Source organism: Aspergillus affinis (genome assembly GCF_023601865.1).
Source record: "Aspergillus affinis strain CMG 70 chromosome Unknown NODE_1_length_919884_cov_86_970707, whole genome shotgun sequence".
In the NCBI taxonomy this organism is placed as follows: domain Eukaryota; kingdom Fungi; phylum Ascomycota; class Eurotiomycetes; order Eurotiales; family Aspergillaceae; genus Aspergillus; species Aspergillus affinis.
In genome coordinates, this window is record NW_026515782.1 from 744,860 (window position 1) to 762,436 (window position 17,577).

The 17,577-nt window shown below is 49.6% G+C and overlaps 6 protein-coding genes across 6 annotated transcripts; 1 reads left to right on the plus strand and 5 right to left on the minus strand.

Annotated features, from left to right (window-relative positions):
• Nucleotides 1–156: 156 nt before the first annotated feature.
• On the plus strand, nucleotides 157–4,963 carry KD926_004160 (uncharacterized protein; the record flags this gene model as incomplete). Its single annotated transcript, XM_053097037.1, has 3 exons — nucleotides 157–645; nucleotides 714–3,128; nucleotides 3,191–4,963. The coding sequence occupies 3 exons, from the start codon at nucleotides 157–159 to the stop codon at nucleotides 4,961–4,963; spliced, it is 4,677 nt and encodes a 1,558-aa protein (XP_052961303.1).
• Nucleotides 4,964–7,493: 2,530 nt separating this feature from the next.
• KD926_004161 (acetate uptake transporter family protein) lies at nucleotides 7,494–8,552 on the minus strand (the record flags this gene model as incomplete). Its single annotated transcript, XM_053097048.1, has 3 exons — nucleotides 7,494–7,826; nucleotides 7,913–8,087; nucleotides 8,164–8,552. The coding sequence occupies 3 exons, from the start codon at nucleotides 8,550–8,552 to the stop codon at nucleotides 7,494–7,496; spliced, it is 897 nt and encodes a 298-aa protein (XP_052961304.1).
• A 962-nt stretch (nucleotides 8,553–9,514) lies between these two features.
• Nucleotides 9,515–9,976, minus strand: KD926_004162 (uncharacterized protein; the record flags this gene model as incomplete). The annotated part of the gene is made up of 1 exon (XM_053097059.1): nucleotides 9,515–9,976. The coding sequence occupies one exon, from the start codon at nucleotides 9,974–9,976 to the stop codon at nucleotides 9,515–9,517; it is 462 nt and encodes a 153-aa protein (XP_052961305.1).
• Nucleotides 9,977–10,072: 96 nt separating this feature from the next.
• Nucleotides 10,073–10,918, minus strand: KD926_004163 (putative AMP-binding enzyme; the record flags this gene model as incomplete). Its single annotated transcript, XM_053097070.1, has 3 exons — nucleotides 10,073–10,391; nucleotides 10,487–10,598; nucleotides 10,654–10,918. The coding sequence occupies 3 exons, from the start codon at nucleotides 10,916–10,918 to the stop codon at nucleotides 10,073–10,075; spliced, it is 696 nt and encodes a 231-aa protein (XP_052961306.1).
• Nucleotides 10,919–11,028: 110 nt separating this feature from the next.
• Nucleotides 11,029–12,910, minus strand: KD926_004164 (SDR family NAD(P)-dependent oxidoreductase; the record flags this gene model as incomplete). Its single annotated transcript, XM_053097080.1, has 4 exons — nucleotides 11,029–11,302; nucleotides 11,885–11,985; nucleotides 12,047–12,396; nucleotides 12,487–12,910. The coding sequence occupies 4 exons, from the start codon at nucleotides 12,908–12,910 to the stop codon at nucleotides 11,029–11,031; spliced, it is 1,149 nt and encodes a 382-aa protein (XP_052961307.1).
• Nucleotides 12,911–15,634: 2,724 nt separating this feature from the next.
• KD926_004165 (uncharacterized protein) lies at nucleotides 15,635–16,559 on the minus strand (the record flags this gene model as incomplete). The annotated part of the gene is made up of 2 exons (XM_053097091.1): nucleotides 15,635–16,439; nucleotides 16,492–16,559. The coding sequence occupies 2 exons, from the start codon at nucleotides 16,557–16,559 to the stop codon at nucleotides 15,635–15,637; spliced, it is 873 nt and encodes a 290-aa protein (XP_052961308.1).
• Nucleotides 16,560–17,577: the final 1,018 nt, after the last annotated feature.

Here is a 17,577-nt window from a genome sequence, read left to right on the forward strand (position 1 = left end):
AGTTGGGGTGGGTACAGAAGTTCGGTGAGCTCCGTCAAAGGGAAAAGAGCGCCTTCTTATGTCGGGGCCCTGATACACATCAAAGGTACCGGTAAATATTGCAACATACTTAGTATACCCCAACAACCAGTTGATAATCCTCAATACAGTGTCAGGATGTGGGGTAGACATGTCGGAGCACAGTTAGAAGCCATCAAGGAGCGATATCCTCCTCCTCCAGGCTCCATGCATGAGCTCGTCGTTCAAGGGCTAAACGGCGACAGAAACATAGCACTTGATGCATCAGAAGAGTTAGCCAGGACTACCACACCCAGCGATTATAGACCAAGCGACAACCAGTTTTTGTTGATTTCCGGAAGTACAGGACTGGTTCTAGTGCTGCTTCTAAGCCAGTATGCTGGATACAAATTGCGCAGGTGGGTTGCGCGGTGGAAAGTCGGTGATGAACCACTCGCCCATGTCTATATGGATCGCGATGGAGAAGGTGGGGAGTTGAGTAAAACTGCCGCAAAGCGCGTTCTTCGTCTGGCAATGTTCGCTGCTGTCTTCGTCGCCACGGGTCTATCAGCAGTGCAAAGTGGCCTGGCAATCGGCCATTTGCCGACTTTCGCGATCATCGGATGCTGGAGTGAAGTCGCAATTTGGGTAGGATCCCCTAGTTGGTCCGAGAACTAACTCTTAGCTGACCATGAATTGACGCCTCTCAAACATAGGTCCTCTTGCTTCTGCAATTCTCGGCCCTCGCACTGTGCCCTTCGGCGACGGCGTGCTTTTCCTTGTCGTGGAGGGCGGGATTGAGTATGGTGATCAAACTGCTGGTTTACATGGCGCGGATGTACGCTACCATTTCTTTCATTGGTTCGAACTCTATATTCATTGCATTGGCTGGAACCGAAGGAATTATTAAAGTGGCAGTGCTTATATCCTGCCTTTCGATACCCCGCCGTCCAGATGTCTTTCACAACGGGATCCTCGTGGATCGACAATTCACCACAAGCCTTCTCGGCTGGATTAGCTTTTCCTGGGTGGAGAACGTGCTCCAGAAAACAGAGCGATCGAGACTAGAGGTCGATGATCTGCCTGAGTTGGACCACCGCAGCCGAGGAGAAACCGTATACAATATTTGGGAAAGAAATCTTCGGCCTCGCAAGGATGGCAGCAGCAGAGGATTATGGCGGACAATGATATCCTCCAATTTGGTTGTGATCGCCACCCAAATCACCCTGACAGTAATACTCTCGTTTCTTTCGTTTGCGCCGCAGTTTGCACTGTGGCGGATCCTCATCTTACTGGAGATGCCCAAGAGTGCTGCAGTCGAGCCGTTGTGGGTGCCCGTCGTCGGGCTTGGGCTGTCTGTCCTGATATCAGCAACATTCGAGACATGCAAATACTGGATCTCCTACAATCTCCTCGCAAGCAGAGGGCAGCAGCAGTTGTCACTATCGATTTTCGACAAGGCCGTTCGCCTTCCGTGTGTCGCGCCACCAGACAACAGCGAGGGCACACCCAATACCCATAATCCGGTGAACCTACTGGCAGTGGATGTCAAAAATGTGGCCGACTTTCTCTGCTTCTCTTTCCTAATTTATGAGTCCCCACTCAAGATCACCATCGCGCTGGTGTTTCTGATTCTGCTGCTCAGCTGGCGCAGCGTTCTAGCCGGAATCGTCATGCTGAGTCTACTCATGATTGGGAACACTATTGCAGGTAGACGCTATTCGCGCCGCCAGAGAATTTTGATGCAGCACCGCGACAATCGACTGCGAGTTATACAGGAAATGCTCCAGGGCATCAAGGAAATTAAGTTCGCGGCTCAAGAAGGCCGCTGGGCCAAGAAGGTCAATGAGCTGCGTGATACCGAGATGCGAGCTCAATGGGCTATCTGCTTTTGGCAAATTCTGTTCGCCTCGTTGGCCCTGATAAACCCCATAGTGCTGTCCGCCACATGCCTTTCTGTTTTCGTACTGCTCTCCGGCCATCTGTCTGCGGCTACAGCCTTCACTTCTGTTTCGGTGTTGGCTGCAATCGAGGTATCCACGTCGACGCTCCCAGACCTGCTGTCGTTCCTTCTCAATGCCCAGGTCAGCATGCGGAGGATTCAGTCCTATTTATCCCAGCCTGAGCTTAATGTCACCATTCGTCTGTCGAGAGAAATTATTTTCGACAACGTTACAACCGCCTGGCCCGGCTGTCGCAGCGGCCCTGGTACTCTCCAGGGACTCAACTTGCAATTCCCCTCCGAGGCTTTGAGTATAGTGACTGGCCTAACAGGGTCCGGAAAAAGCCTTCTCCTGGCAGCAATCCTCGGTGAGACCGACATACTTCAGGGCCAGATCTCTGCGCCAGTTGCAGATCCATTCGAGCCCATTACTCAATGCCCCAATGCGACGGACTGGTTGACCGAATCAGCCGTGGCTTTTGTCTCCCAGTCGCCATGGCTCCAGAACACCAGTGTGCGCGACAATATTCTGCTAGGTCTTCCGATGAACCACGAGCGGTACGCGCAGGTGGTATTCGCTTGTGCCCTGCACCATGACTTCGCCAGCTTTCCGGAGAACGATCATACGAAGATCACCGGCAAAGGGGCCAATCTGAGCGGCGGACAGCGATGGAGAGTGTGTCTTGCACGCGCAATCTACTCACGCGCAAAGACACTGCTCCTGGATGACATTTTCAGCGCTTTGGATGTCCACACTCGTGAACATGTCTACCAGCACGTCATCTGCAGCGAGCTGTTACAGGGTCGCACTTGCATCCTAGTAACACATCACGTCGAGCTGTGCCGTCCGCACGCCGAGTATGTGGTTCATCTAGACCAAGGAACCGTCATGACAGCGACGACGAACGCGCGTGTCCCGTTGGACGTCTTCCCGGGGGATTCTGTAAACCCTAATTTTGGCCAGGTTAGCGCAAGGACCTTCCAGAACGGGGAGCTCAATCACGTACCTACAGATATGGAAACCTCGAGAACACCAGGTTTGGCCAGAAAACCTGGCACGAAGACACCCAAGGCATCGCAGCAGTCGTCTGCTGTTGCGTCAGTATTCTTCAAAGAAGGGGCCAACGTAATCCAATGGCTGGTCTTGGGAGTGGCTTTCTTAGCCTATGGAGGTCTCATGCTCTCTCGTGTAAGTGCCTGCCGATTTGCCATGAGATGAAGCATGTTTGAACCTTTTGCTAACATCGACAGTCCTGGTGGATCCACACTTGGACCGATAGTTACAATGACCAGCAGGAACCTAGTCTTACGAAATTCACTCGCACAGATCCAGTCGGATATTACCTCGTTGGGTATCTGATTCTTTCCGCGATGGCATGTCTGATGGGCGCATGTCGGACTTATTTTGCCTTGTCAGCCGCCCTGAGAGCTTCGCAACGGCTCTTCCACAAGATGTTATCGGCCGTGCTGCTGGCACCATTGCAATGGCACGACATGGTCTCGTTGGGAGACATCCTAGGCCGGTTTTCAGTGGACATCAACGTCCTGGACGTGCGCATCGGGGACGACCTCAGGGCAACGCTCGAGTACACGATGGACGTAACAATGGCCATTGTCGCTGGCGCCATCGTCAACCCATACCTCCTCGTAATCTCCAGTGTGCTGCTGGTGATTTTTTTCTGGTGCGCACGTCGGTTTATCACCGCATCTCGGCAGCTGAAAAGCCTCGAGAACATGGCCAAGGCTCCCCCATTGGAGCATACAGACACTATCCTCAGTGGCCTCTCGACGGTCCGAGCATTTGGACAAGCTGATGTCGCCACCCGGCATTTCCGCGAGAAGATTGCTCGCCATGCCAGGGCGTTCTGGCACCTTTGGCTTTTGAATCGCTGGTTAAGCTTTCGGATCAATCTCGTTGGGGCTGCCTTCGCTGCCTTATCTGCAGCCATGGTGGTCTACGCTCCGGGAATTAGCCCATCCATGGCAGGCTTTGCCATCACGTTCACGATCGAGGTCTCCCTGACAATGGCGCTTAGCATTCGTCGCTACGTGAACTTGGAGCAGGGACTCAATAGCATGGCGCGTATTCATGCATACTGCGTCGTCCCCGGGGAAGAGATCACGGCCGCGGAAGATCAACCGACGATATCCGATTCGTGGCCGCAGCAGGGGACCTTAGAGGTCTCGAACCTTGCTGTCACTCATGGTCCACATCTGCCGCCTGTTCTACACAGTGTCAGTTTTACAGCATTGCCAGGGAAGAAGGTGGGTGTCGTTGGTCGCACAGGCGCTGGAAAGTCCTCCCTGGTCCTCGCGCTCTTTCGCTTCCTTGAAGCAACACATGGGTCCATCTTGGTCGACGGCGTTGCCATTTCCAAGGTACCACTATTTCAGCTACGCAGTCGGCTCGGCATTATTTCACAGCATCCTGTTCTGTTTAGCGGTACCGTACGTACCAACCTCGATCCGTTCCATCAGTTCGAGGATCATGTTCTCCTAGCTGCTCTTCAAGTAGTTGGTTGGCAAAAGACAAACCCCGACAATTCTGAACCACCAGAAATCCTGTCGCCTGGATCCGATCATTCACTCTCCACGCCAGCAACCAACGGCTCTCAACCTCGATCCGAGCCCAGTGTCCTCGACCAATCCGTCATTGACTGCGGCGAGAACCTTTCCCACGGCCAACGCCAGATTCTATGTCTCGCGCGAGCCATCGTCCGCCAACCCAAGATCCTAATTCTAGATGAAGCGACGGCATCGGTGGATCAAGAGACCGACAATCTCATCCAGCGGAGTCTTCGGTCGGCGTTGATTCAGCGCAAAACAACGTTGCTGGTGATCGCACATCGACTGAAAACGATCGCCGATGTCGACCAAATGCTTGTACTCGATAACGGGTGCATTGTTGAGTCCGGCAGTCCTCGGGATTTACTGCTGCAAGGGAATGGTTTCTTTCGGGGAATGGTGCAGCAGGATCCGGATAGGGAGATATTGAGGAAGCTGATTTTGGGTGAAGAGCCATAGGAGAGGAGTTCTCGAACTCAAGAGGCTAAAGAACTCTGTTAGTTTATACTCTTTGTCCGAAAAGGGTATAAAAACATCTACACGCGGAACTCGATGTGTGCTGGAGGATTTCGACCACAGCGATTGAACGGATTAGAAGGAAGAATAAAGATTCACACAAAATTACCTGCAGAAACGAATTGATTGTTGTATAAGCATTGTATTTTGTGGAACTCACCTATTATCTACTTTGTAGATCAGAAAATTCGATCACGACTCCCTGGAGTTTATCATAGTACATGGCAGGAATGGTTTCTATGGCTCATAAGATTCAGCTGATTTGAATGTTCGTGTGGCCGCGAAAGATGACTATACGGTTCATATCATCGCCTTGCTTGACCGGACCGATTATGCAACAGATCAATATGAACCGTATGCTTTATGACGATACAGATCATGCAATTCCGCTCGTTTTATGACGATCCTGAAGCCCCTGAGATTGCATAAATATCGGCTTCTTTATCGTGTAGTTAGAAGAATTAAGACTTTCATTCATTTCGAGCATGATCATATAAAATGGCTGAATCAGCGCTTCTCAGTAGACCCACAGAAATCTGCCACAGCAGTAAATCGCTGTTTTCTTCTTCTTTCCTCAATTTAGGGTTTCGGAACTAGCCTACAATAAAGATCATTTCTTCATTCCTGAGGTTATCACATGCAATACTGCAGAAGCATCAGGTAAGTTCTGCAGCCGCCGGACGAGGGAACGTCTAGGAAGCGAATCCAGGCACAAATGCCACCATTGGCCTCGCCAAGGCTCAAAGTTCGCCCTGGTGAAGTGGTACATATAAGATTTAGAAAACCTAAATAGCGATAGTAGATGCCTGAATATTGCCGTTAGACAAAACAAGTCCGCTGAGCGCATGAGTTCAGGCGATCTACCAAATAACTAGTGTAATGACGACATAAGAGGCCACAGGTTTCTGTTAAAGTAACCTGATTGATCCATAAGACAGCTCCCAAATTGTAGCCACGGATATCATTCTCCCGTCACGGTTTATAGATTCTGTGATAATGGACAAAGTCAGCAAAATAATAATTCACCGCGTCTACTCTGGTTACACTTACCTTGCGCAACAAACATCAAGGATCGTCCACAACAAAGGCCTCGAACTGGTACCAGAAGCGACCCAAAAGGACTTTCTTTCGACGGACCATTAATGCAGAAATTGAAAGTAATTAAGGACTTTTCACTTAAGAGTGACTAACCGAGGTTGCTAGAAAGGGAAGCCCTTTGCGAGTTTAAATAGTCTCAAGGCATTATCTTTCTATTTCAGGGTATTAGTTTGTGGAAAAAATACCGCTGCACTAAAAAGGGTCAACCCTTAGTAGTAAGAGCTTATTTATAGTGCATATCCGCGGCGACATAGTTTAAAAAGCAGTCAGTGAGTCTGTCAGAGGCGTTCGAGATTCTGGAGACCAACAAGGATCCCGAGAGCCACTCTGGGTTTCTTAAGAGCTACGATTCCTTTGTACCACCAAGCGTAAGCTATGATATCATATCACTGATTTCCATTGCTACAGCCATTCTCCAACTACAGCAAGCTCGTAGGCGAGAAATATGTTGAATCCTAAGCGTGAGGAAGAAACAATACTAATTACAGTAGTCGAAGAAGCTTTCTGTACGTGGCTTAGTCAGCCGCAGAGGCGTTTTCTGCCTGAGGGTTCAGGCAACAAACGCCGTAGCTCGCTTGGGATCCTGGCAATGGTTGTTAGTTGTCACATCCGTGCGAACTTTTGGTATAACATCTACTTACACATGTACTACGCATTGACTACCATGCCAGCTATGATTTTCGAAGCTTATTCTTTTACTTGATATTGTTGATCCTCAGCATTATTCGTTTTGATGGGGAAACATTGGCATGTTATTCTACTCGGTAGGTATTCAGGATCGAAATTCAGAGAATGCCTATAATGGACTAGCGCTATTTGACGTTCCGAGGATTTCTTGACTCTTAGGATATCTAGGGCTACTCCCATGAACATCTGGGCTTGTGCTGTCTTTTGACATAGAAAGTCCATGAAAATGTTTGCCAGGTTGGTGCAGCGTGGTAACTACAGCATTTTCCTACTGGGAAAACGGCCGTAGGCATCGGAATGAATAATAGCTTCCCTTATTCGTCATTTTCGTGATGACAATGCTGGGTTTTTTTGGGAGTGTGACGGGCAAAAGTGGACTAGGAGTAGAGAAACGGGCAAGGGGGGAAATCGATTGAGGTTACTCACTCAGGGCACTCAGTCTTCCGCTCACTCCGTACTCAGTGATCGCCTCAGGCCACTCAGGGCGTGCTCAGATCTACCCAGTGAGCAAAAAGCGGCGACGGGTGAGCACAAAAACGGAAAGAGAAAGCCTTCGCCCTGGCTAGAAAATCAAGTACATGATTCAATTTCTTGTTAGAATACCGAGAATAGGTACCAGTCCCATTCGTCCCATAACTCATCGTATGTAGATAGTTCCACCAGCATAAAACCCAACAGACCAAAAACTTCAAGCCCCCTGTCCAGCAGCAGCTACCTTCGCGCGCCTCGACTCCCGCCCCTTCTCCGACCACGGGAAATGCACCACCGGCACAATAAAGAAACTATTACTGTCGTCCGCAATACCCGCAAAGGCATTATACCAGGCCAAGAAAGAGCCCAGCAGCGCGAAGAACCCGCCCGACTTCATCAGGTTCTTGTTCGGTGCGCCGTCGGCGCCGCGGTGGATATACCCCACTGCCAGCAGAAGAAGAGCGATGTCGACGACGAAGAAGAGCGTGAAGAACGCGAATGTGGATTTGAGCGTGCAGAACAGCATGAGGGTTGTGAAGATGAACCAGCCCTATAGTGGAGGAATTAGTTACGTTACGTATTAGTTAGAGAAGAGGGAGGTGCTAGGACAAGATGGTAGAGGAGGTTTAGGCTTACCATTAACATTAGGCCAAATGAGTCGTAGAACATGGAGGGCTTCCCATTAGCGGCTTTTTCCAGGGCGCCCATGATTCCGAACCCACCGGGCGTGAAGGTGATGGCGAGGGAGATCCAGAATCCGCCGTAGGAGGAGAGAACGGTGGCTCCGAAGGTGTTTCCGACGGCCATTTCCCTTTTATTCGGTTAGATTTCTCATTTTCTCTTCCCTGACTCGTGTTCACGTCATGAGGAATGGACAGGAAACATACCACATGCCAGCTAAAAGCTGAACCAATCCACCATACGAGAATGCCAATCCGACGATGATATTCGGCTCGGTGATATCCCGCACATTCATCTCGATGCACCCCAGCACGAATGTGGTTAAGGCGAAAGCGCAAAGACCCAAAGGCGCAGGATTAGCCGTCTTGCGGTTCTTAGGGGACCGATAGAGACCGGGCTGGAATTCACCGCCGAAGGCGGGCAGTGTGGTCTCTGCGGTGTTGACATGCGCGAGGGGCCCAAAGTGGCCGTAATCAACGTGGGAGGAATGGGTTGTTTGTGCGTGGGCCAGGGGAGGCGATGAATCGCTGTTGCTGGCGTCGGTGGTGGTGTTTTTCAATTCATATTTCTCGGGGGAGTCTGTGGGAGCGGACATTTTGTCTGACTGGCTCGGTAGTTTCGAAAAGGTCGATGGTTGCTGGGTCACTGATGGGGAGGACCGAGAGGATTATATAGATTCATCATTTTTGCCCTGTTGCCTCTCTGCACAGGGACAGATAATGCGGGGAGACCTCAAAATATCGACCAGATTCCCGAATTCTGCAAAGATCTCCCAGAAATGATGATGAAACGACTCGCCTCTCAGCGGCACTTTTGTCGGGAGCGAAACATGGACAAAATTGGTATTCAGATAAATCACGGTAGACGAGAAACATAGGTAGTACCCCAGGGACCAGCTCAATAGCCTCTGTAGATCTTCCACTCCCAAGCTGAGTGAGTATCCACTTTGACTCGCGATTCTCGCACCTATGGAAAGTTTAATCCAGCGTACCCAATCTTGGCAGTTGGTACAGGCAACGACCTGGGGGTTTCTCCGCATTTGATACCCCGGGGATGCGCTGATACGGGGTATATAGATGGATCAACATGCGGGGAAAGGAGATATGGGATTACCTGTATCACCTAACTAGGCCTACCTTTCTTCTGTCCATTGGGTACGCTCCACCGGAACCCAAGGAACCAAAGGCAACTTGTATGGCTTAGGGCAAAGATTCCTTGGAGTGGATGAAAATAATTGGAGAGATCCAAGGTTGCGGATAGAGAGTTAACTCTAATTGCTGCAACGTGTGGGGAATCGCCATCGTCCCTTGTCCCGGGGCTGGTTGTCGGCAGTTGAATGTCTGCGGTGGCACGAAAATTGCCTTTGAAGCCAATCTAAACTTTTTTCCTGCCGAAAATTGAAGCCGCTTCCGCGCTGGATTCCGCACTGCACTGTGCCTTGGAGATGGTTCTCGACGATGATGCTGCATTTGACTCCGACCTATGGGATAAGTTACACATAAGATCTATGTCTACAATCGATACAACCACAGTCAATCATCCAATTCATCTTATAATCTAATCAAACAAAGCAGCAATCTCCGTCTCATACAATGCCAGAGTCTGCAACCGTGCCACGCTCGTCTTGATCGTCAAAACAAACGGCTTCTCTTCCTTGGTGAAGATCAATCTCGACGGAGAGAGCTGCGCGGAGTGATGGCACAGCGCATTGACCTTCTCAATATACGACTGGAGACTTTCCACCAACGCCGGATCATTCTCGGCACCGGGATTCAACTCGACCAGAAGAACAGGCGCCGGGTGCCCATGCCCACCGATCAGGGCGGCCTTGACGTTGGGATGGGCGATGATTTCCGGTTCAAGGAGAGAAGCATGCAGCCCGTCGCCGTGGGCCAGGGGAACGTAGTCGTCGGTGCAGCCGATGATGGACCAATGACCCTTGTACTTCGGGTGCTCGATCCACAGGTCATTCGTTTCAAAGGTGTTGCGGTCCGGATAGACCTGGAAGATCTGCTGCATTGCGTATTCGGGCCGACGCACGAAAACCAGCTCGTGGAGAGTGCCTATGCGATGGTGGAATTCGGCACTGGAATGCTTCTGGAAGGCGAGGTAGTACTAGGCGTCCTTCTTGTCGTGGAGGACGGTGAAGTAGCCGCCTGATTCGGTGCTGCCGATGCAAGGGACCAGGTGCGTATGCTGGGCCAGGAAGTCCTCCGATTTGCGGGAGAGAGGGGCCCCGGCATAGTGGACGTACTTGAGCTGACAGAGAGCCTGGCGACCTTTGGGCGAGAGCCAGAGTGCGTCGATGAGAGAGGGGAGCAACTGGGCGCCATCGATCTTGCCGTGACGGAAGATTTCGACCAGCAGCTCGGGAGACGGAGATGATGGGGGCCCAAAAACGGATGTCATGTGCACGAAGCCGGTCATGGCGAGGCTCATCATCGTACCGATGAACCATCAGTTGGTCAATATGATGAATCGGAGGGTAGAGATTTCGAATGTACATGCATCGACGGCAAAGGTGTATACCATCTGCGTTGAGCGTATTGATGAAGATAATTTTCCTCAACATCCGGTAGAGTGGCCGCGACTTCGAAACCGGCACACATCCGATGCGTATAGGTAACTGCCTTTAGGTTCCCTGGTCATAGTCAGCTATATAGTTTCCAAATAAACAGAGCACGAAAAACACATACCTGTGGTGCCGGAAGTATGATACACCAGCCACGGATCATCCTTTCCTTCCCCCCATGTCTTCCCATAAACCACGGGCACGGCCTCCTCATCTCTCAGGAACTCCTCAGAACTAGGAACCGTGATTATTACCACATCCTCAACCGTCTTTAGGATTTCATCCACGGGCGCGGCCATCTCCACCGGCCTCAAATACAATTTACAGTTCTTCTTCTCCAGAAACCGTAGGTGCGCCTCCGGTGCGATCAATGACAAAAGTAGAACCATCTAGCACATATACATTAATTTCTGAACGATATTCAAAAGCCAAGGCCAAGGAAGTAGACTAGATATACCACTTTCTGCACCTTCGCCGCCGCAACGGCAAGGATGGGATATCATAGATCCTTGGGCCCAGAGTAGGCGAAACATTGAAACGGCTCGGTCGTGGCCGGAAGAGCCTGACTGAGCCAGCGGGCAGCGTGGTTTGTGGCGTTGTTCAACTGCCAAAAACTGATGTCTCGGAAGCCAGCGGAGAGATCATCGTTGTTGACAGGCAGTGAGATCCAGGGCTTAGTGTCAGGACCGTCTTGGGTGCAGGATTCGATGACGCTGGCTAGGATGCGTTTGCCGTGGGTGACGCCAGGAAGGGGGAAGGTTGTAGAGACCATTCTGTCAACGAGAATAATGAGTTCAACTTGAAATCATATAAAAAGGCGAGAGAAAGGAGGGCATGCCAGTTTGATCGCTGCACTATAAAGGGTCACCTCTCCTTAGCGAAGGGTAATTAGTGCTTATATCCGTGCGGCCACAGAAGGGTATCCCACAGAGGGGTATCAAGACCAAAAAAGCAATGGGGGCCAGGGGCCAAAAGCCTGGTGTCTTATACCCCGGTATTTAGTTAGACAGTGCTGGTTGGTAAGGTCGATAGATGTTTGTGGTGGAGAACAGACCACCAGTAGGCAAAAACATTTCCGAAGTATTTAAATGAATTGAAGACTTTCCCGTATTAGCTCACTCTACGATAGATCTTACATATGAAGTTGGATGTTTATAAGAATGCAGAGTAAATTATCGGAAATTTTAGACTCGAGGGTGGTTCCTTCGGTATATTGGAGACGATGAGAGTTAAATCGAGGGAGTTGGTAGCGAGGTAATCCTGAGTAATTGATTCTGAGATCCTAACTCTAGAGCTAGTTTCTGAATCGATTCAGCCTCTCAGGAAGTGGATATCCCCCGATGCCAATCACGAACTCAAAGTCCCCTGTCACCAGTCCTAAGGCATCATCTCCCATCCATTGTCCCATCAGACCAGCTCTCGTCAACTCCAGCTCGCGTCGAAGTTTATGAGCAACCTGCATTCAGATTAGTCAAGTCACAACCGAAAACTTGGAAGAAACATTAGGTAGAACATACCAAAATACAGCTCCCGCCAAGGATCGATTTATCGACCGAGCACTGCGCGATGGCCTCCCCCATTGCCTGTGGCGTGCTTGTCTCATAGCCAGCTTCCTTCCATGGCTCGCACAAAGCCGCTGTCAGACGCGAAGGGGTCAACGAAGGCGCGATGGCCGTGAGACGGATGTTGTTCTTCGTTGCCGCCTTGTGTGCATCGCGAAGGAGGCCAATGATCGCGTGCTTGGAGGTGGTATAGGCTGTCAGGTCGGCTCCGCCACAGTAGCCCGCGATTGAGGAGACCATGATAATGGATTTGGGCTCGGAAGTGCCAGGCAGAGATTTCATGTAATGCATAGCCAGTCGCAATGCTGAGATCAATAATCATTAGTATAGAGATCCTAGCAAGAATATGAGAGAGAGAGAGAAAGAGAGAGAGGGCGGGGGAGGAAGCCACATACTATTAAACGTCCCCTTCACGTTAACATCAATAACCTCAAACGCTTCCTTGGACTCCATCAACTCCCCCTTCTCATCTATTTCATCTAGTTCAAGAACACTCTTGGACTCCATGATCCCGGCATTCGCGACGACCGTATCGATAGAACCAAACCGTTTCACAGCCCACTTAAACAGATCCTGCATCTGTTCCCAATCGACGATATCTACCGGGACGTACATCGCGCGTGAAGGGTGTGGAAGCGAAGCGACCAACTTCTCCGCGAGGGGCTGAGAGGCTGGGACATCAGCAATGACTACATTCGCGCCATGCTCGTTGAAGATCCTGGCTGTTGCGGAGCCAATGCCGCCTGCTCCACCGGTGACGATAACAGTCTTTGAGGCAAGACCGTGGAGGGATTGCTCATCGAAGTCAATTTGGTGCATGATGAGAGAGAACAATAGTAGATAGTGATTTGAGGAAATAGTGATATGGGAGGAATCTAAGCAAGTCAGTCTGGACTGAGTGACTTGGTGCCTTTTTATCCCCGTTTTCCTACATCACATGGAAGATGAAAGGTGCGAAGTGAATATCTCGTGTGGGCAGCGAGCGGGACTTTCCTGGGACTTGCAGGTCCGAGGCAGAGTTAACTACGTGGCACGAAGCATATTTGGTCGGTATACTTCTCTTTCTGGAAGCTGGATGCCTCAAGTGGATCAATTGTATGAGGAGCGGGGCAAATAATCATAAAGAAATGAGAAAGTAAAAGAGAAAGATTAGGCGCGGTGGCGAGTCAGTCAATCGGTCTTTCTTTGTCTCCTTGCTTATATTCTGACGAGAATTCTTGAGTTTCTTTTGGCCTTTCCATTGGAGATCAAGAGCATCAGCTGAAAGTTATAGGGTAACTAAGTTAACATTGCTGACTAATCGACAGGACCTATATTTGTATGACATAAATATGATTGAAAAGTCTTGTGCAATGACACCGCAAGGTTCCCTGGAAGTATAAATACAGAGACGTTGTGCGACCACATCTAATAAGCCCCAATAAGATTTAAGCTCATCCATGTATCTTGCCTAGTTAGGAAACACAAATGCGAACCGTCACACACCCAGGTATCCAATGTTGCTTTGACTGTCTACAGCTCATGCAGGCAGGAGCTGCTCGGTCGAGGGCAACGATGCAGCAGAACGAACTCATGCACCCACAAGAATAGGGCTGTGTTACTGATTGGCAAAATTGTTTAATGGTCAATGCTAGCCGATACGGGATAATGCGGCTTGCTTGACGTGGCAGGTGGTCCAGATATCCCTTACTGAAGTTTACGTACCTCAAGGGCTGGGATACCCCGCCGGCTCGTGAGGCTAGCTGAAAAGTAGAGATTCTATCCCACTCTTGGCTTATTCGTTGTCAACTGTATGTGACCGCTAGTTACATAGGAGACCTTCCTATTCCAGACATCGGTATTGGTAACTACCGATCCCCGAGGATTATGCAGATTTTTCTGTTATTTCCATGGTTCAAAAGTTATGTCTCTTCTAACTGCCTTTTTAGGCTAGATTGCTTATTATTCTTCATGTATTTAAACCACCGTTTGCAGCTAGATTGAAAGAATCAGATCTTCATCATTCGATATTCCTAAGTGTACATTACTAGCAATTACGCCTAGAGAGACGGCCAACATTCGTCGAGGTTTTCGCACCGAGCGTCCTTGGCGCAAATGGTGGCTTGCACACGCCTCTCGCGTTGTTTGATATTCCTTTAGAGACGACCAGTGGTAGCAAGTTTTGCCGAGGAGGTGTTCGCATAAGCGCACTAGTGCTCGATCATGTCCCCGGTTTTGTCCAGTCGGTGCTTAGTGACTACGTCCACGTGGGTCGAAATGGCGAACGGTGGAGTCGTATGTGGTTTATCTTAGCGCAATTCTGATGATATCCGGGATCTAGATCATCTATTCCCTCCAAAGCCATGCTATCGGCTAGACTTAGGTTTGCTGTATCAGTGTTATGCACTTGTCGAGGGGGCTTATACCTAGGCAGACGAGAAAAGAGCCAAAACTGATTTCCTATTCTAGCATTCTGGCTGAGGCATTCACTCCCGTTGCGCCTGGGAACGCAGACATCTTCCTCTTCTCTTACCTGTCTTCATCTTCCTTCCTCTCTATTTCCTCTCCCTTTATCTCAACCCCTCGTCATCCTCACTTTTTGCCTCGTATCTCATCTCAACCATCAATGTATTGAGACAGAATTTGACCATTCTGTTTCCTGCTTGCCTCCCCGTCCTATTTCTGCTGCTTCTGGGAAGGTTGTCGTCACATAGCCCCTTAAGAGCTAAAATACCGGGTTAAAAATGAGAAAATCAGAAGCACAGCAGCCACTGATGAACAACATCACCGCTGCCGCCCAGTTTCTTGGGCTAGTTGCACTTGTTACTCCAGTCTTGGGCATACAACTCGTGATTTGCAGGGAGAAAAGGATAAGATCAAAAAAAGTCATATGTCTCCAATTTCACCAAGGTCGCTCTTTGTTGCTACCTTTGCGTTGCTGCTGGCCCTCTTCTGGTGTTTTGCTGCATCGTCAAATTGTATGGTCCTCTTAATTTCTCTCACAAATTGGAATGTCGTAGATGCTAGCTCCTTCTGGAACCTTACTTGCTCTTTCTATCATATCGTCCAAGTAGGGCGCGCCCTTGGTTGCTATACCCGAGTTGTTGAAATTCTCTTCTCTGCTTGGTTTCCTGGTCATAATCTGGGTGGTGAATTAACCCAGTGTTCAACATAGTATATTAAACCTTCGCTTTATCATCGGAACCGTCTTATCGTCATCCTCTAAAGCCTCGAAAACGATCTCCGGGACTTAGATAGGATTTATATGGGATGATGTCTCCTGTCTGATCGGCTAAGTTGTTACCAGTAATATCCCGAATCGGAATTGACGCTTTCAGATGCTTGAATTAGCGGCCGGTTGCTAATGCAATCGCGCATTGTCGATGCCTGAGACCAGTTTTCAATCCTTATATGAATTTTTACCTTACATATTTAGTTTAGAACCCTACCAAAATCAAGAGCAATTTCCGCTGTAACGAAAGAAGATAATAACTCGTGAATAGTGGTGTGATTGGTAGCTGTATGGGATAGTGATGGATCTGCAAGCTGTCTCTCAAAAAAATTTCACGTCAAGGGCTCAGGTATACCGCCTGTCCCAGTTTCATAACGGTATCCATAGAGTCCCATATACTCCCGATAATTCGACTCAACGACTAAATCATACGGCACGTCCATCAGATCTGCGGGGACGATACGTCGAAACACATTATGCCACGGCCTCAGCTGCGGTCCCTCAGGTCGACTCTCTCTCTCGATCACGAATCCATACAGACTCACCAGCGCTATGTGCATGTCCTTTAGGAGCAGCTGGAAGACGGGATCATAATCCTTAACCATGTCGGGATAGAGCATGTGAATCTCCCAATAGTATCTGTGGAATTCGAAAAAAGAACTGTCGTTTTGCGTGAGGGCCGACTTGATCCACTCGGCACGAAGTCCACAACGGTCATTATCGCGGGGGTAATTCCAGAAGAATCGATGCGAGTGGAGCCAGCCGTTTATGGACTGGGTGACTCGTAGGTTGTTTTCGAGCCCTGGACCCTGAGTCACAAAGGGCAAATCCATCATAAGCTGCTGCAAGTCAACCTGATAGAACCTCATGTAGAGGCTCTTAATCTGGTGCAATGCTTCAAAAGGACGACGCAGCATATTGTAGCCTGGTCGGGAGGATGGTGTTATCGACGCCGCACTGCCATTGTACGAACAATGTCGAATGAATAACCCTGGAGTCTCGAATGCTGGTTTGAGCATTCGAAAGATAAGCGTGGCCTTAACCAAAAGCATAAACATTTGTTTCGGAGACTGCGATCCGGCTCCTTGACGATCACCTCCAGCATGCGGAGTCGCCAAAATGGAAGGTTGACAAGGCCTGCAGAATTTAATTCGAACGGGTCGGTGATTTTCCAGACTGCAGATCTCACCATCGTCCTGTTGCTTGGCCAATCTGGTTCATAACACCGGTAGATGACCGTGACCCACTCGCGCCCATCCGGGCGAAAGTCGATGGTTAACATCGAATTTTCGTATAACAGCGCTGTTATCTCGTCGTGGAGAAACCTGCTGGCTCGGAGTATTCCCAGGTCTCCGTTTCGGTAAGCTGGCCTTGAGATAATTATCTCGTCTCGGGGCATCAATTCCTCCCATATCAGCGCGCGTACCCTCGGAGGAAGATGGACAAAGTCTCCCTTGCCTAGCCGCTCAGGCCGATTCAAGTCCGTTCCGTTGTTCATCCTTGTCTTTTGTGGAATTGAAAATGGGTGTCGTTCTGATGATAGAAAGGTTCAAAGGTTCTTAGAGCGGCTATTTGCCGAAAAGGAAAGGTCGAAAATAGTGATGATCGACACAGGTAGCGAAAGAAGATAATGATTCGGTAAATGTTGGGTTGACAGCGGTATGGAATAGTGATAGAAAAGAACTATCCCGTTGAAGAACCGTTATTTTATCCTCCCAGGGCCGCTCGCTATACTCCTGACTACCTGGTACCTGCCTAGTACGTACCTACCCAGCTAAGAGATTGAGCAAAGTGGCCAATGAGCAACCGAGGGTCTGCAAGATGTCTGATATCATGGAAGACATGAGGAATCAGGTTCCCGATCTGGAGTCAACAAAAGCTTAGGGCACCACGCGACGGTACGTACAATCTCTTCCTCTGCGGCTGCAGGAGATTCTTGGGATTTCGCACCACCGCTGACTTTGTCTTCGGCCTCTGCGTCGAACTTCACCCATGCTGGATCCAGAACCCTTTCGCGGTTAGCACCGGCAGGACCACTTCGCGCTTCGTGGCGTCATCGAACATGGCAAAGTGGTCGCCCCATCTAGTGCCGTGAGGATATAGTCGGATAGCACGCTGTCGCCCGATTTGAGCTTCAGCGTGTCGCCCTTGATTTCATTACTCCATACAGCTATCATCCCAGCATTTACCGAGCTATTACCTTCTGTCGTTACCTGTGAATTCCACAAACGACAAGAATAAACAACGGAACAGACTTTGAATAGCTAGTATACCT